At 39.0% G+C, this 23,573-nt stretch overlaps 1 protein-coding gene across 1 annotated transcript in view; it reads right to left on the bottom strand.

The window, feature by feature from the left end:
- The window catches only part of OTOGL (otogelin like), a 431,190-nt gene that overhangs the window by 25,836 nt on the left and 381,781 nt on the right, over nt 1-23,573 (bottom strand). Inside the window, exons 41-48 of the mRNA XM_081593187.1 lie at nt 20,272-20,449; nt 19,887-20,029; nt 19,621-19,644; nt 19,436-19,528; nt 13,257-13,446; nt 9,556-9,770; nt 3,399-3,540; nt 417-602 (exon numbers count right to left, since the gene is read on the bottom strand). Coding sequence (XP_081449313.1) covers nt 417-602; nt 3,399-3,540; nt 9,556-9,770; nt 13,257-13,446; nt 19,436-19,528; nt 19,621-19,644; nt 19,887-20,029; nt 20,272-20,449 — 1,171 coding nt within the window. The remainder of the gene's footprint in view (nt 1-416; nt 603-3,398; nt 3,541-9,555; nt 9,771-13,256; nt 13,447-19,435; nt 19,529-19,620; nt 19,645-19,886; nt 20,030-20,271; nt 20,450-23,573) is intronic.

Here is a 23,573-nt window from a genome sequence, read left to right as displayed (position 1 = left end):
GCAAAATTCTTTCTATTTTTTTGTGTATCCTCACACTAACTTTGTGGTATAAGTCCTATTACTTTCCACATTTTTCAGATGCACAATTTCAGGCTCATGTAAAGCAGAATCATTAATACAAGAAATAACTGAAATTTCAATTCAGTCCACATACTATTCTCTTCATTCTTAATTTGCCATATTCTTTTCCAGTTATTATAGGCATAAGTAGAAATAAAACATATTACCACTGAAGCCCTCAATTTTGGCAACTTTTGATTGAAATCATATTACAATCGAACAACATACTTGTTTCCTTTCCAACACTTAGGTGAACTTTGACTAATCCTTCTCAGCACATGCCTCCAAGATTTAAAAAAAGTCTTACTTGTTTATTTCCTGGGTCCCTAAGGTGTTGTTTTTACTTTTCTGCTTACCACATTCTTTCTCTGGAATACACTGAGTTGAATGTGGCCTGTGAAGAATGGTTCCATTTTTGCACACACAGTCTTCTCTTAAATTCATACATGAAGAATGTCCATAGAACCATCTGTTCAGACATGTTCTTGCTTCACAAGGTCGCACACAGGGTTGATATTCCTTCCCCTCTGGACAAGTCAGAGCTATGAATAACCGAGGACAGAATTTGATAATGATAAAAGTGATCTACCTGAATTCCAGTAAGAGGAAGAAATGTCAGTTTTCTCTCTGAAAGTAAATTTTTGCACACTTTCAGCCTCTTCCAAATCCATATTTCAGTATTATGTAACCATAAATTAGAAAGAAAACAATCAATGAGTATTTTTGAGCACCTTCCAGGTGTCCAGCTGGTATTATGGTACAGAAGGGAAAGTTCATCTGATTTATATCAAATAAACACTACCAACAGGCAGCCCAAGTTTGGTTAGCATAAATATAGAGTCAACTATTATGAAGTTACTGCTCTATGCAGTGGGAAGAGATCCAACAGTCCACTCAGAATAAGCACAGAAATGTGTTTTAACTATACAACTCAACCAAGTCCTAAAAAAGAAAAATGCCACATGTTTAGGTTTAATCCTTTACTGTCAAAAGAAACTACTGTTGCTGAGCAGTTTCTAAATGATGTTTCAGAGAATTCATGTTGCTTTTACGTGATCTTAAAAAGTCATACTCATAAAAAAATGAACATGCAGAGGGCAGGGGTGTAAACCGGTAAGATACTAGCAGAGAATAATTTCACAATCTAGTGATATTGAAGATGTCATATGTTCCCAATGAATCAAGCAACCCCACTCTTGAATAGTGATTACCTCTGGGGGAAAATACCCTGATCCTGGGAAAAATTGAAGGCAGGAGGAGAAGGGGATAACAGAGAACGAGATGGTTGGATGGTATCACCAACTGGATGGACAGGAGTTTGAGTAAGCTCCAGGAGTTGGTGATGGACAGGGAAGCCTGGCGTGCTGCAGTCCATGGGGTTGCAAAGAGTCAGACACAACTGAGCGACTGAACAACAAGAGCTGGGGCTGTGGGGAGAGGAGAGGACTGGAGAGAGCACACCAGGAGCTGATTTATTTCTGAAGTGGGATCATGTAACTAGAGTCTCCAATATATTCTTTTTCTATATATTTTATCCTATTTGGGGAGGGGAGAGATGAAAATGTTTCATTGTTGAGTATGATGCTGGCTGTAGTTTTGTCAAACATGGTCCTTATTATGTAGCTATGTTCCCTCTGTACCCAGTTTGTCGAGAGAGTTTTATCATCAGTGGATGTTGAATTTTGTCAAAAACTTTTTTTTAAAACTATTGAGATGATTTTTACTCTTCAGTTCGCTAATGTGGCTTATCACAATGATTGATAGCAGATACTGAACCATCACTGGCATCCCTAGGGTAAATCCCTTCATCAGAATGCATGATTCTTTTAATGTTTTTTTGAATTCAGTTTGCTAATGTTTTGTTGAGGGCTTTTGTATCTATGTTTATCAGTGATATTGACCTGTAATTTTCTTTTCTTTGGTGTCTTTTTCTGGTTTTTGTTATCAGGGCACACTTCTCTCTGGTCTTTAGAGCTATATGCTCTAGGAGTCAGAGAAGGCAATGGCACCCCACTCCAGTACTCTTGCCTGGAAAATCCCATGGACAGAGGAGCCTGGTAGGCTGCAGTCCATGGGGTCGTTACGAGTCAGACACGACTGAGCGACTTCACTTTCACTTTTCACTTTTGTGCACTGGAGAAGGAAATGGCAACCCACTCCAGTGTTCTTGTCTGGAGAATCCCAGGGATGGCGGAGACTGGTGGGCTGCAGTCTATGGGGTCGCACAGAGTCGGGCACGACTGAAGCGACTTAGCAGCAGCAGCAGCAGCAGCTCTAGGAGTGCCCCCTACATAGCCTGTGTTCATGCCTCAGCTGTGGCAGTGCCAACTACTGTGGGTGCCCTGGTAGGCCAGGCTGGCCCTTGGCCAGGAGGCTGCAATGCCACACTGTCTGTGGGACCCTGGAGGGTGGGGCAGGCTTTCTGCATGGCTGTCTGCAGATCCTCAAAGGCTTGAGGCTGGGTCTGGCTCACTGGAGGGCAGATAAGCTTCTGGAACTAACAGACGAGGGGAGGTTTCCAAAACAGTCTTTTGCTAGTGCCAGTGTGATCACAGAATCAGCTCCCAAAATGGATGCTGTCAGCATCTCCATCCCCAGGCGAGTCCTAGTTGCCTCCTGCCTCTCCTGGAGACTCTCCAAGATCAGCAAGTCGTTCCTCCCCAAGGTCCTTTCAAACTACTTCCTCTGTTCTGGGACTGGGAGCACAGGCGATTTTGTGCATTTCCTTTAAGGGCAGAGTCTCTGTTTCCTATAGCTCTCCAGCTTTCCCAAGCATAAGCCCTACTGGTTTTCAAAGCCAGACCTTCTGGAGACTCGTCTTCCTGGTGCAGGACTTATAGGCTGGGGAGGCCAATGTGGGAATCAGACTTCTCACTTCTTAGGAAGGAGGTCTACAATTGTGTATACCTTCTGTTTGTGGGTCACAGACCAAGGGGTGTGGGTCCTGACTATACTGCATCTCTGCCTCTCCCACTCTTTCTGGTGTTGTTCTTTTCTCATCTCTTTATCTGTGAAATATCTTTTCTGCTAGTCTTCAGGTCAGTCGCATAGATAGTTCATCTGTAAGTAATTGTAATTTTGGTATGTCTGTTGGAGGAGGGGAATTCAGGGTCTTGCTACTCCACCATCTTGATCCTTCCCCTTACTTTAAATTTATACCAGGATAAAAATAGAAGTTGCTTAAGGGGGAGCGATGATCTCTAACTATAGGTTACATTTACATTCATTTTATTATTACAAAATTATTTTGTGATGAAAATAAAAAGGAAGATGTGAACGCAAAAAAACTGAAATGTTATTTGATTGTTGGAAAATACAGTTTGCAGTGTACTACTTACAGCAGTAAACAGATGTTCTCCATGGAATACAAATGTCAAACTTGTTGCATACAGCCACATATGCAGAAAGGGCATCACATTCATAGTTCCAAAAATAGGTATAATTGATCCACATCTTTTCACAAAAGTCTTGTGGTGAAACCTAGAGACACATTGTACCCTGGGGTAAGTTATGTTATTTTATGCATCTGATGATCTAAATCAAATCCCTTACAATTATACAGTGGAGTGACAAATAGATTCAAAGGATTATATCTGATAGAGTGCCTGAAGAACTATGGAAAGAGGTTCATGACATTGCACATGAGGCAGTGATCAAGACCATCCCCAAGAAAAAGAAATGCAAAAAGGCAAAATGGTTGTCTGAGGAGGCTTTACAAATAGCTCAGAAAAGAAGAGAAGCTAAAGGCAAAGGAGAAAAGGAAAGATATACCCATTTGAATGCAGAGTTCCAAAGAATAGCAAAGAGAGATAAGAAAAACTTCCTCAGTGATCAATGCAAAAAAATAGAGAAAAGAACAATATAATGGGAAGGACTAGACATCTCTTCAAGAAAATTATAGATATCAAGGGAACATTTCATGCAAAGATAGGCTCAATAAAGAACAGAAATGGTATGGACCTAAGAGAAGCAGAAGATATTAAGAAGAGGTGGCAAGAATACAAAGAAGAACTACACAAAAAAGATCTTTATGACCCAGATAACCATGATGGTGTGATCAATCACGTAGAGCCAGACATCCTGGAATGTGAAGTCAAGTGGGCCTTAGGAAGCATCACTATGAACAAAGCTAGTGGATATGATGGAATTCCAGTTGAGCTATTTCAAATCATGAAAGATGATGCTGTGAAAGTGCTGCACTCAATATGTCAGCAAATTTGGAAAACTCTGCAGTGGCCACAGGACTGGAAAAGATCAGTTTTCATTCCAATCCCAAAGAAAGGCAATGCCAAAGAATGCTCAAACTACTGCACAATTGCACTCATCTCACACACTAGCAAAGTAATGCTCACAATTCTCCAAGCCAGGCTTCAACAATATGTGAACTGTGAACTTCCAGATGTTCAAGCTGGATTTAGAAAAGGCAGAGAAACCAGAGATCAAATCGCCAACATCTGTTGGATCATCGAAAAAGCAAGAGAGGTCCAGAAAAGCATCTACTTCTGCTTTATTGACTATGCCAAAGCCTTTGACTGTGTGGATCACAACAAACTGTGGAAAATTCTTAAAGAGATGGGAATACCAGACCACCTTACCTGTCTCCTGAGAAATCTTTCTGCAGGTCAGGAAGCAACAGTTAGATCTGGCCATGGAACAACAGACTTATTCCAAATTGGGAAAGGAGTACATCAAGGCTGTATATTGTCACCCTGCTTATTTAACTTATATGCAGAGTACATCATGAGAAATCCTGAGCTGAATGAAGCACAAGCTGGAATCAAGATTGCCAGGAGAAATATCAATAACTTCAGATATGCAGATGACACCATCCTTATGGCAGAAGAAGAACCAAAGACCTTCTTAATGAAAGTGAAAGAGGAGAGTGAAAAAGTTAGCTTAAAACTCAACATTCAGAAAACTAAGATCATGGCATCTGGTCCCATCACTTCATGGTAAATCGATGTGGGAACAGTGGAAACAGTGACAGATTTCATTTTTGGGGGCTCCAAAAGCACTGCAGATGGTGACTGCAGCCATGAAATTAAAAGATGCCTGTTACTTGGAAGAAAAGCTATGACCAACCTAGACAGCATATTAAAAAGCAGAGACAGAGATGGACCAACAAAGGTCCGTCTAGTCAAGGCTATGGTTTTTCCAGTAGTCATGTATGGATGTGAGAGTTGGACTATAAAGAAAGCTGAGCGCTGAAGAATTGATGCTTTTGAACTGTGGTGTTGGAGGAGAGTCTTGAGAGTCCCTTGGGCTGTAAGGAGATCCAACGAGTCAATCCTAAAGGAAATTAGTCCTGAATATTCATTGGAAGGACTGATGCTGAAGCTGAAACTCCAACACTTTGGCCACCTGATGAGAAGAACTGACTCATTGGAAAAGACCCTGATGCTGGAAAAGTTTGAAGGAGGGAGAAGAAGGGGACGACAGAGGACACGACCGTTGGATGGCATCACCGACATGATGCACATGAGTTTGAGTATGCTCCAGGAGTTGGTGATGGACAGGAAAGCCTTGCGTGCTGCCATCCATGGGGTTGCAAAGAGTCAGACATGACTGAGCGACTGAACTGAACTGAACTGAAGGACCTAAGCTCGATTGATTTTTTTCTGCAAGACTAAAACTATTTGGAGAATCAAAAGGTAGTAGCAAGTCAATATTTATAACAGTTCCTCTTTGTCCTTAGATCTTTAAAGTTTCATAATATTAGATGTCACTTCTGAATTTATAATTGTTTAAACACACAGTTTAGATAAGATAAATGTTGTCTGTGCATGCTAAGTTGCTTCAGTCATGTCTGACTCTTTGAGACCCTGTGGACTGTAGCCCACCAGGCTCCTCTGTTCATGGTATTCTCCAGGAAAGGATACTGGAATGGGTTGCCATGCCCTTCTCCAGGGGATCTTCCTGACCCAGCAATCGAACCCGTGTCTCTTACATCTCCTGCACCGGCAGATGGGTTCTTTACCACTAGCGCTGCCTGGGAAACCCCAAGTATTGTCTGTACTAATCTACATAAACCTATTTTACAAAGATGGAAAAGAAATAACGTACGTGGTCCTAGCAAAAATCTATTTCTGATATTACATTTTGGATTATAATCCTCTTTTTTATATACTGAATAAGACTTTGATCCATTATAGATAAAAGTAAAAGCTCCAACAGCTTTCTTCCCTGGTGGTTCACACAGTAGAGAATCGGCCTGAAATGCAAGAGACTCAAGTTCGATCCCTGTGTCAGGAAGACTCCCTGGCTACCCACTCCTATATTCTTGCCTGGAGAAATCCATGGACAGAGGAGCAGGGCAGGCTACAATTCATGGTGTCGCATAAAGTTGGATGCAACTGAGTTTCTAACACTTTCACTTTTTTCACAGCTTTCTTGGATGGCATTGCTCATTAAATGAGATTACAAAAGCTTTTCCAAAAATTATGGACTAACATTGAACATTGGTCAAACAATTTGCATAATTTATCATGCCTCAACTTAATTAGGAACTCATTTTTTCCTAAAGGTTATGTTTCATTTTGATCTAGAGATACCTGAAATCTAAATAATTTAACTTGTAACAATATTTACTCCATTATTTTCTACTCATTTATTCAGCAAACATACTGAGCATCTACATTCAGATGCTCTATTTGGACAGGGAAAAGTATCAGGTAAAAATACTTTATATTTTTCATATCCCATTATTTCTTCTCCAAGGTCCATATCTATAAACTAAGACATTACTGCCTTTTTAGTCTCAACTATTGAATCTTCTCAGTTTCCAACCATTTCATTTTGCATGGAATACTTGCTTTGATCATCAAGAGGCCCCCTACTTGCCAAATCCAGGGAACACTGATATTTGTAAACCCTCCTCAACCTCTCAGAGGCCTATGATGCCATGCACGCCCCCTGTTTCTTGACGCTCTCCTTTGACTTAGACAGCACCACACTCTGGGGCCTTTTCGTCTGTTCATTGTTGTCTTCTGTTCATTGTTGTCTCCTCTTCCTGCCTCATTCTGAATGTATGTCTAGACCCTTTCTTCCATGTAGTGTGGGAGATGCGAGTTCCATCTCTCGTTCAGGAAGATCCCCTGGAGGAGGAAATGGCAACCCACTCCAGTATTCTTGCCTGGAGAATCCCATGGACAGAGGCTTCTGGTGGGCTACAGTCCACGGGGTTGCAAAAAGTCAGACAAGGCTGAGCGACTTAACACTTTCTTCCATAGCCCTGTCTACTCACTACAAATGCTCTTCCTGGGCTCATCCATTTCCCCAGTTTCTACCACCATCTTGGGCATTTATATCTTCACTTCAGTTTCTTCATAACTTAAATAGAGTTAATAAAAAACCTACTACTACTTAAGACTGCTGTGAGCTAATATATGGAAAGGGTTCAGAGCAGACCCTGGCACATCATACATGAGTTATTGTTATTTTAGAAACTCCCTATACTAATAACTCCCCAAATTTGATCTCTGGATTCAATTAGTCTCTTCTGAGATCTAGAACAGCTTCAAAAATTTTTTCTGAGTATTTTAGCCTTAAAGTCCCACACGACTTAATTTGCCCAATATGAAAAAATTGTATCCTTTCTCTGCTAAACCCACAAAAGCTGATTCTCCTGTATCCTCCATTCATCCATTCAGTTATGCATCCTTCCACAATTTGTTGGGCACCTAACTACATATTAGGCTCCCTACTATGCATAAGTAATATAAAGGTGACTAAAACAAATCTGTTCTTGTGGATCTCATAGTTAAAGCCTATATGTAGAAGCAAGAGGAGTCAGCATGCTTAAATAGAGGAGGCAGTGTTCCAGCTTAGGACACTTGTAGGCATAAAAGCCCATTCGCAGGAAAATCTTGAAATAGTGAAACAATTGAAAGGAGACTGAAATGCCTGGACTCTAGACAACCAGAAAAGTGTAGCATAAGAGGAAGCTGGAAAAGAAGGCAGGCCAAAGCATAAAGGAAATTACAAGCCCTGATAAGAAGTTAAGAATGTATTCTAAGGGTAAGTGAAAGACCCCGAAGGATTTTAGGTAGAGAAATAATCCAATCGTGTTTCCATTTGCAAAAGATCATCTGCCTACTATGTGGAGATTTGCAAACTAGGATGAATATTAGAAGTAGGAAAACTAAATAAACAGTATCCCTTCTTTTGCCGTCAAATTCACTGGGACGATCTGAAGGGAAAGCTGGGACTATCACAGATTAAATGGTATCCTGTGTTGCTTCACTATGCCTTGAATATTCAAGCTGAAAAGTCTCCTGATTTAATAATCAATCTTATAAGTTCCCAGTTAAAAAAGCAATTTTTGAAAGTTGTTATGCTTTAAAAAGATAGATTACAATGGCACTGAAATGAGTTTAAAATTATTTGCAATTTTTTTCATTTTTATACGCATGCACTTTAAAACATAAACATTTAAAATGTATTTGCCTGCAAATCTCTGAGTAAAACTGAAGCCCCAGAAAGATACACCATTTTTATCCCACGACTCCACATCCTTTGCCTTTTCCCTCAGAAAACTCATAGGACAGGCTGAGATCTACGGCATCCACACTCAGTGGTGGAGCACGGAAGATCCTGCAGAGTGAAGTCCTTCTGCTTTGACAATTCACTCGCTCTCCTTCCCAGACTCCTCCCTGTAGTCTTGCATTAAGCTATTTCAATGTTTTCCTAACACAGTCATTTCCAGCAACCCTGCTCCTTTCATACTGTTTTCTTTGCCTCAGTCTCCCTTCCTCCCTCTTCTCTCCTGGCAAACATCCTTCCAAATAATTCAAATGTCTGAAACTCTGGGAAGTCTTCTAATGTGGGCTCCTATTCATCTCCACAGTGTACACTGTGATGAATCTGTTCACAGGCTTGCCTTCCTTTTAGACTTTTTGAGAGCAAGGAGAGGGTCTTACTCATCTTTGTATCACAGGAGTTTAACACAGTGCCTAGTAGGTGCTTGATACTCACAAAATTTTCATTTAATGACTCATTAAATGCTGTATTTGCCTATCCTTTGTCTCTAACAATGGACGCTTTTTTAAAACAATACAGGTTATTTAAATTTCTACTAGTGACCCAAAGTCAGGAAGTTAGAGACTAATAAAGAACAATTAAATTGAATATGTGGCAGATTCTATTATAAGTATACACCTGAGAGGCCATGCACCTGAGAGCTGACTAAAGCCTCACTGTCTTGGGTTTTATACTGGGTTATCAAATGGCATTCATCTCTTTCCTCTATAGGAATTTATTCATAGGACAAAGTTTCATTTTTCTTGAAAGCTGGAGATACAGTTCATAAAAATACATGGGGGAAAAGATAGTTATTCTTCCTGTTCTGTAAGTCAATAAACAGTAAATTATTTTGAATTCCCCTGGGAATAAACTATTCTTAGTGGAAGAACATCATGGCAAGAACAAGAATTTATTGGCTTTTACTCTCAACATGTCTAACACAACAGTTCTGATTTATGGTTGCTTTCAACTTACTTTATCATGGCATGGGATGAAAACTCTTCTATTTAATAACTCAATGCAGTGACTGCAGTCATGCTCAGTACAATTTCTAACAGGCCTTCTTGTTGTTACTTCAAATGATTTCTCAATTTCCCAGCTCTCAATAAACAATTCTATGTCTTCCATATTTGTAATGATTGTGCCATTTTGCATCCTTAGATCATCATCTGGATCTTCATTGCAATTTCCTAAAAAGATGTGTGACATTTAGAAGAAAATTCTTTTCACTTTAACCTAATATAGCCAGCAGAAATAAATCAACTCAACAACTGCTTTAAAATGAACAAATAATTTACTGAATCAAGTACCAAATTTATGTCTTTTGACTCTAATGTTGATGGATTTTTTTTAAAAAAGTACACATGGATTAAATAGTTTAGAGCTTTCTTAACCAGGTAAGAAAGAAACCATGATCCTAGAAGTCAAGATTTGTGAAAAGATCATAGGAGAAGAAAGAGAAGATTGATTCTGTCTCAGTGTTCTTTCACTATTACCACTATCTCCTAATCGAAGAAGTAGTTCTTAAATCTGACAAGGTATTCCCCAGACTAGAGGGCATAACTTACTTTTTATCTAGTCAAGTGCAAAGCCAAGGGAAGTAGAGAGAAATGAACCTAGATCCTGATCATACCTTACCTGAATTCCACTCTACTCTAAGATATATTTTTTTCTTAATTCCTAAGACTCCTAACTATAAAAGATAGAGTTAAACATTTTTTTCAGGTATCAAATCTTAATCCTCAAGCAGTTATATAAAGATCAATAAAGGTTTCTGCTGCCATAGTTGCCCCATACCTATAAATATACAGGAAACTGAATACGGTGAAAAAAAATAAATAACCAAAACAAACAAACAAAAATAAAAATACCTCAAGTTAAGTCAACTATACTGTAAAACAGCTATTTTAAAAGTCTAAGCTCTCCTGGGGAAAGGTAATTGCTAGTAAAAATATGTTTTCATTGCACCTCCAGCCACTACTCCTGCAGACTCCACATTTCTTTGTAGAACAAGTTGTCAATATAGACCTCCCATTCTGGTGTCCCTGCTCAATTTGGGTCATTACAACTCTATCAGCCAGCACCCTGCTTTTCTTTAAACAAACCACCGCTCTCCCACTGTAGAAGTCAGGAAGTTTAGAGGGTGACCTTTGTTAGCAAAAAGGTGACCCTAGCCCTTTCTCTATAGTGATTAGTTAAGAATCCAGTTGGCATACTGTCTCCATAAAAGCACGAGCTGACAGTTAAAGAAGAAAACAAACATGAAAATCAAACAGAAGTCATAGGATACAGAAGTGATAAATCAGAAAAAAATATGCATTCCCAATGTCTCTGAGTTATTATTCAGTAATACCTATTGAATTTTTATGTACAAACAATACAATCCATACTCAATAACTATTTCCACAATGATAACTTAAATTCCAGAGAAGGCTGTGCTATGTTTAGCATGCTCTAAGCAGGCAAGGAAATTATCAACCATTTTAGCCAAACTTTCCACTAAAGGCTTTACATTTTTGAAGAAGAAATTTGGTTATTTCAGGCAGTTTGTTGAGAGTAAGCACCTGGTCTATTTCTTTTGAGTCGTCAGCATCAAGCATAAGGTCAAATTCTCAGAAACTCATCCATAAACTTTTACTCAATTAATATTTAGTGAGCTTAAAATAGGTATATTTGTGCTAAGCTAATATTTGCTGACTGTATTAAACAATGTCTTCAGAGTTTTACATTAACTTTCACATTCAATTCTAACAACAATTGTGAAGGTAGATTTTACTATTCCCATTTGAAAGATAAGGAAACTGATGCCCACTTAAACATCTGTAAATGGGATAGCCTAGCAGACATCAGTCAGAATTTTTTTTTTATGTTCAGTTCAGTTTAGTTGCTCAGTCGTGTCTGACTCTTTGTGACCCCATGAATCGCAGCACGCCAGGCCTCCCTGTCCATCACCAACTCCCGGAGTCCACACAAACCCATGTCCATTGAGTCGGTGATGCCATCCAACTATCTCATCCTCTGTTGTCCCCTTCCCCTCCTGCCTTCAATCTTTCCCAGCATCAGGGTCTTTTCAAATGAGTCAGCTTTCCGCCTCAGGTGGCCAAAGTATTGGAGCTTCAGCTTCAACATCAGTCATCCCAATGAACACCCAGGACTGATCTCCTTTAGGATGGACTGGATGGATCTCCTTGCAGTCCAAGGGACTCTGAAGAGTCTTCTCCAACACCACACTTCAAAAGCATCAATTCTTTGGCGCTCAGCTTTCTTTATAGTCCAACTCTCACATCCATACATGACCACTGGAAAAATGGTGGCCTTGACTATACGGACCTTTGTTGGCAAAGTAATGTCTCTGCTTTTTAATATACTGTCTAGGTTGGTCATAACTTTCCTTCCAAGGAGTAAGTGCCTTTTACTTTCATGGCTGCAGTCACCATCTGCAGTGATTTTGGAGCCCAGAAAATAAAGTCAGCCACTGTCACCACTGCTTCCCCATCTATCTGCCATGAAGTGATGGGACCGGATGCCATGATCTTAGTTTTCTGAATGTTGAGCCAACTTTTTCACTACCTAGAGGTATTTCTAATTTGTTTCCTTTGGCTTGTAGCTATGTATCTATATAACACATTGTGATATGAAACCTAAGTGTAAAGTTACATCTAGGCTTTATACCTCATAACAAAACTGGGACTAATATTCAGAACATTGTGTTCCATGAACATAACTTTGAAGATGACTTAACTAAGCTTTCTTTGATTTCAAACTTTATTTTTTTTAATTTTTTTTAAATAAGTTTATTTATTTTAGTTGGGGGCTAATTACTTTACAATATTGTAGTGGTTTTTTGCCATACATTGACATGAATCAGCCATGGGTTTACATGTGTTCCCCAACCTGAACGCCCCTCCCACCTCCCTCACCATCCCATCCCTCTGGGTCATCCCATTGCCCCAGCCCTGAGAATTTGTCTAAAAGTAAGTAAGAGACAAAGTTAAGTTTTTAATCAATCTATGCCCCATTTTTATCACTTATACATTACCACTGCTGCTGCTGCTAAGTCGCTTCAGTCGTGTCCGACCCTGTGCAACCCCACAGACGGCAGCCCACCAGGCTCCGCCGTCCCTGGGATTCTCCAGGCAAGAACACTGGAGTGGGTTGCCATTTCCTTCTCCAATGCATGAAAGTGAAAAGTGAAAGTGAAGTCGTTCAGTCATGTCCGACTCTTCGCGATCCCATGGACTGCCGCCTACCAGGCTCCTCCATCCATGGGATTTTCCAGGCAAGAGTACTGGAGTGGGGTGCCATTGCCTTCTCCATAAATTAACACTGGTGCATACTTATTAGAGCTACTGCTAGAATCGAATGAGTTAAAGTTTGTAAAATAATGCCTGACACTTCATTAATGCTTAATAAAGATGAGATAGTAGGATTGCAAACAGTATTGTAGCAATAGTGGTAAGCATATATCTCTAAAAAAACACCCACATTGAACTGTATTATCTTGCCTCTTGCTTTCCATTTATAGAAAGACATTGTTTCCTTCAGTATTTACATGAGGTACTGAAAGTTAGTAACATCTCTCTAATCCAAACAAAGCAGGGAATGAGGGGCCAAAGCTGTGTAATGTGAACAGAAGAAAAAGTAGAAGAAACAGATATTTGAAAAGCAGTGCTCACCACAAAGTCCTTCTGTGTAGGATGACAAGTTAAATTGAGAGCCAAAATGAATGTCTACAATCCCCGTAAGATGAGTCCACTTTATGATTAGTCCAGCTGGAGTAGTAATCACATACATTGAACCAGAATCCTCTATGGACAGATCTTGATTAGAAAAGGGCAAAGGTACAACAACAGAATCCACTTCTACCTAAAATTACATAATGCATTTACACCTGTTAGAAGAATGTTTATGTTTTAATATACACCCTGTTGCTGTCACAGTTTCTCAGAACTCCTAAATTCTTTTATTGTTCTTTTGCAGTGTCTTGTTATATTCAATATCTGGGGGCTTCCCTGGTGGCTCAATGGTAAAGAATCCGCCTGCCAATGCAGGGGATGTGGCAGGAGCCTTGGGTTCAGTCCCTGGGTTGAGAAGATGCCCTGGAGAAGGAAATGGTAACCCACTTCAGTATTCTTGCCTGGAAAACCCCATAAACAGAGGATCTCAGCAGGCTACAATTACAAAAGAGTCAGACATTACTCAGTGACTAAACAACAACGTTGCCCTTTGTTTTCTACAAAACCAAACGTTCTTCTAAGTTATATACCATTTTAATTTGCTTCACTCAATATATGTTGATTATACTATTACTTCCTAATATAAACTTAAGACAATGTTTTTTTATCAGGAGGTATTCTTTAATGTTGGTTCTCTCTTTGATCTAAATCAGTGTTTGTTTACTTATAATGCTCATAACAACCATCTGTGAGGCTTGGTAAAGATTAGGATTTTCAGAAATTCTACTTTCAAGGTTTCAGCTGGATTCTAGATTTTATATTTTTAACATGCTTTCTTTGTAATACTAATATAAGCAATCTAAGGATTTTACTTTGAAAACAGTGCTTTAAATAACAAGACGACAATGAATCATGAGCTGTATAACCATCAGTAAAATTCTCAAAGTTATACCTGACTAACCATCCGATTTCTAATATTTAAATCTTCCTCACACTGCCACCCTCAAGCTGAAACATCCTTTGCCTGCTGAATTTCTACTCATTCTTTAAGATTTATCTCAGGTGTCACCTTCTCCAAAAATATCTATTTGACCTTCCCATACATGGCATTTAAATGAGCCTTATTTCTGTTTCCATGATATCTTAGTCATGACTCGATTGTTTTAGTTCCTGCTGCCTTTAATTGGCAGAAAATTACATGTATGCGCCCCACACACAACTGCAAGTTACTTGAGATCAGGACCTGTTTCATTTTATCACATAAACTCACTAAATGATTTTTTAAGTTAATAAGGTTTCAACTGAAGCCGAAAACAAGCCCTTCCAGCGAAATGTTCACAACCATGGTGCTGACCAGGTTCAAGCATATTTCCTACCCACTAGTATATGCCAACCTTATTAAAGTCAAAGATATATATAGATACTCTAGCATCCAAAAAAGCCATGCATTCAATTTTAAGTTTCAGTTCAGTTCAGTCACTCAGTTTTGTATGACTCTTTGCAACCCCATGGACTGCTGCATGCCGGGCTTCCCTGTCCATCACCAACTCGCAGAGCTTGTTCAAACTCATGGCCATCGAGTCAGTGATGTCATCCAACCATTTCATACTCTGTTGTCCCCTTCTCCTGCCTTCAAATTTCCCAGCATCAGGGTCTTTCCCAATGAATCAGTTCTTCGCATCAAATGGCCAAAGTATTGGAGTTTCAGTTTCAGCATCAGTCCTTCCAATGAATATTCAGGACTGATTTCCTTTAGGATGGACTGGTTGGATCTCCTTGCAGTCCAAGGGACTCTCAAGAGTTCTCCAACACTACCGATCAAAAGCAGCAATTCTTTGATGTTCAGCTTTCTTTATAGTCCAACTCTTACATCCATACATCATGACTACTGGAAAAACCATAGCTTTGACTAGATGGACATTTGCTGGCAAAGTAATGTCTCTGTTTTTTGAAATGCCATCTAGATTGGTCATAGCTTTTCTTCCAAGGAGCAAATGTCTTTTAATTTCATGGCTGCAGTCACCATCTGCAGTGGTTTTGGTGCTCCAAAAAACAAAGTCTCTCATTGTTTCCATTGTTTCCCCATCTATTTGCCATGAAGTGATGGGACCAGATGCCATGATCTTAATCTTCTGAATGTTGAGTTTTAAGCCAACTTCTTCACTCTCCTCTTTCATTTTCATCAAGAGGCTCTTTAGTTCTTCTTCGCTTTCTCCCATAAGTGTGATGTCATCTGCGTATCTGAGGTTATTGATATTTCTCCCAGCAATCTTGATTCCAGCTTGTGCTTCATCCAGCCTGGCATTTCACATGAGGTACTCTGCATAGAAGTTAAACAAGCAGGGTGACAATATACAGCCTTGACGTACTCCTTTTCCTATTTGGAACCAGTCTGTTGTCCCATGTCCAGTTCTAACTGTTGCTTCTTGACCGGCACAAAGATTTCTCAGGAGGCAGGTAAGGTAGTCTGGTATTACCATCTCTAAGAATTTTCCACAATTTGTTGTGATTCACACAGTTGAAGGCTTTGGCATAGTCAATAAAGCAGAATTAGATGTTTTTCTGGAACTCTCTTGCTGTTTTGATGATCCAATGGATGTTGGCAATTTGATCTCTGGTTCCTTTGCCTTTTCTAAATCCAGCTTGAACATCTGGAAGTTCATGGTTCACATAATTTTGAAGCCTGGCTTGGAGAATTTTGAGCATTACTTTGCTAACATGTGAGATGGGTGCAATTGTGTGGTAGTCTGAACATTCTTTGGCATTGCCTTTCTTTGGGATTAGAATGAAAACTGCCCTTTCCCTGTCCTATGGCCATGGCTGAGTTTTCCAGATTTGCTGGCATAGTGAATGAAGCACTTTCACAGCATCATCTTTTAGGATTTGAAATAGCTCAACTGGAATTTCATCACCTCCATTAGTTTTGTTCATAGTGATGCTTCCTAAGGCCCACTTGACTTCACATTCCAGGATGTCTGGCTCTAAGTGAGTGATCACACCATCATGGTTATCTGGGTCATGAAAATCTTTTTTGTATAGTTCTTCTGTGTTTTCTTGCTGCCTGTTCTTAATATCTTCTGCTTCTGTTAGGTCCATATCGTTTCTGTCCTTTGTTGTGTCCAACTTTGCATGAAATGTTCCCTTGGTATCTCCCATTTTCTTTAAGAGATCTCTAGTCTTTCTCATTTTATTGTTTTCCTCTATTTTTTTTGCTTTGGCCACTGAAGAAGGTTTTCTTATCTCTACTTGCTATTCTTTGGAACTCTGCATTCAAATGGGTATATCTCTTTTCTCCTTTGCCTTTCCCTTCTCTTCTTTTCACAGCTATTTGTAAGGCCTCCTCAGACAACCATTTTGCCTTTTTGCATTTCTTTTTCTTGGGGATGGTCTTGATAACTGCCTGCTATACAATGTCAGGAACCTCCATCCACAGTTCTTCAGGCACTCTGTTTATTGGATCTAATCCCTTGAATCTATTTGTCACTTCTACTGTATAATCGTAAGGGATTTGATTTAGGTCATACCTGAATGGTGTCATGGTTTTCCCTACTTTCTTCAATTTTCGTCTGAATTTTGCAATAAGGAGTTCATGATCTGAGCCACAGTCAGCTCCCCGTCTTGTTTTTGCTGACTGTATAGAGCTTCTCCATCTTTGGCTCAAAAGAATATAATCAATCTGATTTCAGTATTGACCATCTGGTGATGTCCATGTGTAGAGTCTTCTCTTGTGTTGTTGCAAGAGGGTGTTTGCTATGACCAGTGCATTCTTTGACAAAACTCTGTTAGCCTTTGCCCTGCTTCATTCTATACTCCAAGACCAAATATGCTTGTTACTCCAGATATCTCTTGACTTCCTACTTTTGCATTCCAGTCCCCTATAACGAAAAGGACATCTTTTTGGGGTGTTAGATCTAGAAGATCTTGTAGGTCTTCATAGAACTTTTCAACTCTAGCTTTTTTAGCATTACTGATTGGGGCATATACTTAGATTGCTGTGATATTGAATTGTTTGCCTCAGAAACAAACTGAGATCATTCTGTCATTTTTGAGACTGCATCCAAGTACTGCATTTTGGACTCTTTATTGACTATGAGGGCTACTCCATTTCTTCTAAGGGATTATTGCCCACAGTAGTAGATATAATGGTCATCTGAGTTAAATTTGCCCATTTCAGTCCATTTTAGTTCACTGTTCCTAAAATGTTGATGTTCACTGTTGCTATCTCCTGTTTGACCACTTCCAAGTTGCCTTGGTTCATGGACCTAACATTCCAGGTTCCTATGTAAGATTGTTCTTTACAGTATCAGACTTTACTTTCATCACTAGTCACATCCACAACTGGGGGTTGTTTTTGCTTTGGCTCTGTCTCTTCATTCTTTCTGGAGTATTTCTCTACTCTTCTCCAGTAGCATATTCGGCCCCTACTGACCTGGGGAGTTCATCTTTTAGTGTCATATCTTTTTGCCTTTTCATGGGCTTCTCAATTCAAGAATACTGAAGTGGTTTGCCATTCCCTTCTCCAATGGACCACATTTTGTCAGAACTCTCCACCATGACCTGTCTGCCTTGGGTGCCCCTTCACAGCATAGCTCATAGTTTCATTGAGTTATGGCAACCCACTCCAGTGTTCTTGCCTGGAGAATCCCAGGGACAGGGAAGCCTGGTGGGCTGCCATCTATGGGGTCGCACAGAGTTGGACACGACTGAAGTGACTTAGCAGCAGCAGCAGCAGCAGACAAGGCTGTGGTCCATGTGATCAGTTTGATTCGTTTTCTGTGATTGTGGTTTTCATTCTGTCTGTCCTCTGATGGAGAAGGATGAGAGGCTTATGGAAGCTTCCTGATGGGAGAGACTGACTGAGGGGAAAACTGGGTCTTGTTCTGATGGGCGGGGCCATGTTCAGTAAATCTTTAATCCAATTTTCTGTTGATGGGCAGGAAGGGCTGTGTTCCCTCCCTGTTGTTTGACCTGAGACCAAACTATGGTGGAGGTAATGAAGATGATGGCGACCTCCTTCAAAAGGTCCCATGCACATACTGCCGACCTCAGTGCCCCCGACTCTGCAGCAGGCCACCACTGACCCATGCCTCCGCCGGAGACTCCTGGACACTCATAGGCAAGTCTAGATCAGTCTCCTACAGGGTCACTGCTGCTAAACTTTCTGACATTTTACTCTATATAGACTCACTCTAACACTGTTTCCAGTTCAGAATCTATGGCCTGTACTAACAGAATTATTTCTGAAAAACGTATAACATCTCAGCCATTTTGAGCTAAATTTTTATATATTACTTTCTTCTATTTTTGAGAGCACTGCGTATATCTGAGGGCTTCCCAGGTGGTGCTAGTGGTAAAGGATCTGCCTGCCAATGCAGGAGACGTAAGAGACGTGGGTTCAATCTGTGGGTTGGGACGATCCCTGAAGAAGAAAATGGTACCCTATTCCAATATTCTTGCCTGGAGAATCCAACGGGCAGAGTAGCCTTGTGGGCTACAGTCCACAGGGTTGGAAAGAGTCAGACACGACTGAGCAGGCACTGCACTATATATCTGAATGAAGCATCCAGCTTTCAATACTCCTATTGGGTAAGCATAATTCCTTGGGATAAAGGTTTTTCCTGAAAAATCAAAAGGCCCCTTTCCAACTTTTTAATGATGCATTGCTCTTCTTCCATTTATTTCAATAACTTTAAATAGTCCTTCTTTTTTTTTTCTTATTTTAGCTATCAATTAATGGTATCAATATTTCAAAACTACTCTTTCCATTTGTTCTCTCAGTAGTCTTCATTCTGGTATTCTTGGCTGCCTGCTACTCTTTGCAACCTTATGATCCCCTCTTTCACCTCATTTCTACTTTGTCTAATTTGAAACAGTAACATTAACTCTAACACTAGGAAGCTTGGCAACTCACATTATCCAGAGAGCTTTAGAATGTTTAACATGGCAGTTTCAGTTAACCTCACAAAGGGAAAAACATTTGCAACAGTTGGCAGGTTATTATAGGAGACATATAAGATTATGAAACACATTTGTGTACTGTCTGTAAAAAGAATGATTAGACATGACAGCAATGAGAATCCAGTGATATGCTTAATTCCCCTCTTTTCGGAAATAACTGTACTTTCATAATTTCTCAGTTTCATCTAAGGTGAAGATATGTTTTAACTTTGTGTTCCTACCTTTCTTGCTACCCGATTGACAAGTACTTTATGTAGAGATGTGGTCAAATTTAACTTCTTAAAACAAAGTCCAGAGACTCTTCCAGAGGAAGCCTTCATTTGAAAAAAAATTGAAACTTTATGGAGTTAAACATAATTTTAGCAATAAATAGAAGTAATTTACTAAACATTTTGCAAATACTCACTGGCTTTTTAAATGAGTTTCCATTCTGAAAAAAAAAAAGATATAAAGAAAAAACATTAAAAAAAATACACTACTTGACTTTTAAAAACATTATTTGGATTAATATTATATGCCTTTAAATATATTCACTTGAAATATATTTAAATACCAGAAGATAAATCTCAGTGAATTTTTGAGTCCCTTCTTATTGTGGAAATACTTAATGTTGTGACATACTTCAGCTACTAGATTTATGAATAAATGACACAAGAATAAATTATGACTTACCTGATTCATAGAACATTTTTCAATATGAGCAACTATAACTTCCCCAGGAATTCTTACTAAGATATAAGAAGCCATGCTATATAATGCTGCATTATTTCCATCAAAAGTAATAATGCTGAGTTCTGACAACATGGAACACCGACCTAAAAAGTGATAGAGAGTAGATTTAGTCTATTAACTAATTATTTATGTTACAGTAATAACTTCTCCTTTAAAAACATCTTTCAAATTGGTTTTATTATGTTTGACAAAAAGCAACTCTGAAAGTTATTGAAAACCAAAATCATAAGTCAAATGAACTTTGACTTGATGAAGTGACAGCTTCAAAAAAATAACCATCTCCCCTGATTTAAAATTGATTGCCACATAAGAAATGCAAACTCACATGGACATTCCCACTCAGGGCAACAGATATCACTGTTCACTTGAACAGGTCTTCCCCGGAAACCACAGTCAGGCATTTCCAAGTCCTTTGGGCAATTAAGAGACCAGTTGTACAACTTCCATTCCATGTTAAGGCATATATATTGGCTACAATTATAAACAGGATCAAATTGTAGAGGCTGTTAATAAAAAAGAAAATTAATGCATTTTTTTTCCATTTTCAACTAATGTTTTAATTTTTAAATTTCCCATTCACATTGCCTACAGTATATGCTTCCTAAATACAAAATCTTTTGAAAGATGAACAATGAAAATTTCACAATGCTTTTGTTGAGGTATCTTCTCTAAAATACTCAGCAGTATGATTCATTTAACTTACCTTAATATTGATTTGATATCAGAACTGCCCACATACCCAACTTCTGAGAAAACTGAAGTCTTGTCCTGAATTATCTAGATTAGTGTTCTGCAAGCAGACTTAAAACAGTGGCAATTGACCTTTCACATTATGTTGCATAAAGCTACTATGATTAAGACTTCTGTTAATGTCAGTTTAAAAAATTACAACAATATTATCCAAATATTTCATTAAAAATCAAATGTGATATCAGCTGGGCAGTATCTGGATAGAATCATTAAAATTTATTTTTTTACTTATATCTTACAGACTTCTAGATAAAGTTGAAGATTTTTCAAAGTTTATAAATTATATTCTGTAATAATTGTAGCAATGATAAATATCATACCACTTATTATGCTCTAGACATTGTTCTAATTAGTCCATTTTATTTCCACAAAAACACCCTCTGAGGTAGGTATTAAAATTTTTCCCTATTTCATAGATAGAAAATCAGGTTTAAGGTCAAACTAAATTCCCTGAGTTTCATAGCTAGTAGATAGTGAATGAGAACTTAAATTCAGGCATTGTTACTCTGAAAAATCAGTGCTGTTGACCACTACTTCACACTGTATCTCAGGGGATGGAGGAAGAAAAATTAACACCTCTTTAGCACCTATTACGTATCATGCACTAATGAAGTATTTCTTTTCATTTAAGCTCCCTAGATTTTGTAGATTGGTTTCTATCATTCTAATGTTATACATGATAAAATAAAAAGGATAAGAGGTTAATAATTTTCTAAATAGTAAAATTATTAAGTGAAGACTTCTTAATTTAAAAGCCAAAGGTAGGCAAATAGTCAAATTCAATCTTGCAAACTTATCTGTGTATGAATTGGATCAATTCCTAGATATTGATCTTCTTTTCCATTTAACCAAGAAAATGAAAGCAGTTAGCAGAAAACTAAAACCCCTAAACAACGTCTAAACTACCTAAAGAATCTATACCTTCCACTCTAGTAAAAAATCTTTAAACTCAGATTTGATCTACTGGCATATTTAGTACAGCTTATTACACCATCTTTCTTAATGCTTTTCTTTCCTTGGCTACCAGATCACCTACACCTTCCTCCATTTTCTCCTATTTCAGTGGTTAATATCCTTTACGTGTTTGTCATTGTTTCTCAGTCTGTTGAAGTTGTAGTGGTCCCTCTCTCTTCCATGACTACACTCAATCCCTTTGTGACCTCATCTAATCCCACAATATTAAATAACATTTGCCCACTGAGAAATATGAAAATTTCAACGTAACTGGATCTCTGCACTAAACTTTACTTGTGTTCACCAAATCTGTATACACATATTAATAGCCTTTTGACGTCTAAGAGGAATCCTTACCTTTACATGGAGAAACTGAACTCTTGGCTATACCCACCCTAGACCTTCACTTCCCACAATTTCTCCATTCTGATTAATATCAACTTTATCCTTCAGTTGTTCAAGGCAAAACTCTTAGAATTCTTAATGCCTCTTTTTCATTTTAGCGTGTACATGCATATTAAGTTGCTTCAGTTATGTCCGATTCTTTGTGACCCTATGGATGATAGCCTGCCAGATTCCTCTGTCCTTGAGATTCTCCAGGCAAGAATACTGGAGTGGATTGCCGTGCCCTGCTCCAGGGAATCTTCCCAACCCAGGGATCAAACTTGTGTCTCTTATGTCTCCTGCACTAGCATGTGGGTTCTTAACCACTGGTGCCACTTGGGAAGCCCCTTTTTATTCACACCCCATATCTAATTCTTCAGCAATTTCTACAGCCTCTCTTCAGAATAGATCCAGAATCCAGGCATTTCTCACCATCTTCACTGCTATCACCATCAATCTCTTGTCTAAATTCCTGCAATAACCTCTTATAACTGGTTCTACTGTCTCTTTACACCCTACTGTCAACACAGAAGCTGAAATGATCCTGAAACAAATCAGATCATATAATTCCTCTGCTCAAAAATCTCCCTTTGCTCTTCCTAAGTCACTTAGAATGAAAGCCACAGTCTTGACAATCATCCACAAGGCCTTGCTGCTGCTGCTGCTGCTGCTGCTAAGTCGCTTCAGTCATGTCCGACTCTGTGCGACCCCATGGATGGCAGCCCACCAGGCTCCCCCATCCCTGGAATTCTCTAGGCAAGAACACTGGAGTGGGTTGCCATTTCCTTCTCCAATGCATGAAAGTGAAAAGTGAAAATGAAGTCGCTCAGTCGTGTCCGACTCTTAGCAACCCCATGGACTGTAGCCTACCAGGCTCCTCCGTCCGTGGGATTTTCCAGGCAAGAGTACTGGAGTGGGGTGCCATTGCCTTCTCCGCCACAAGGCCTTACATAATCTATTTCCTACTATTTTACTGTGTACTTACTGCATGACCTCCTTGCCATTCTTTCATTGTTTTAAGATGTTAGGTACATTCTCAGATCAGGACCTTTGCACTTGCTGATCCCTCTGCCTGGATTGCTTTGCATGGTTCTTTGCATGGTTCACTCTCTCAACTTCTTCAGATTTTTTTCTTTAAAGTAACAGTTACTCTATTAATGAGGATCAGTGAAAATCATTTCATTTTAAATAGTTTTATTTTTCTCCTGAGCAACAATCTCTAATGTTTTATATAACTTGGCAAATTAAATGTGCTTATTGGCTACTTCAGAATCCAATAAAATGTAAACTCTGTGAAAGCAGTAATTTACCTGAATAGCTCCTAGCCAGCAATAGTTAGTGCTGAATAAATATTAGTTGGATAAATAATTGGTTTACCAGAACAAGTGGCATATTTGGAGTAAGGAGATAATTTCTCAAGTCTCAGCCAAGACAATTACTAGCTCTGGGATTCAATGACCTTATCTTTTTTTGCTTACTCATATATCTTCATCATTTTGTACAGTGCCCCAGTGGTTCAGCAGGTAAAGAATATGCCTG

The sequence above is a fragment of the Giraffa tippelskirchi genome, chromosome 4 (genome assembly GCF_054371585.1).
Source record: "Giraffa tippelskirchi isolate mGirTip1 chromosome 4, T2T-mGirTip1v1.2.pri, whole genome shotgun sequence".
Classification (NCBI taxonomy): domain Eukaryota; kingdom Metazoa; phylum Chordata; class Mammalia; order Artiodactyla; family Giraffidae; genus Giraffa; species Giraffa tippelskirchi.
This window is presented reverse-complemented; position numbering and strand designations above follow the sequence as displayed.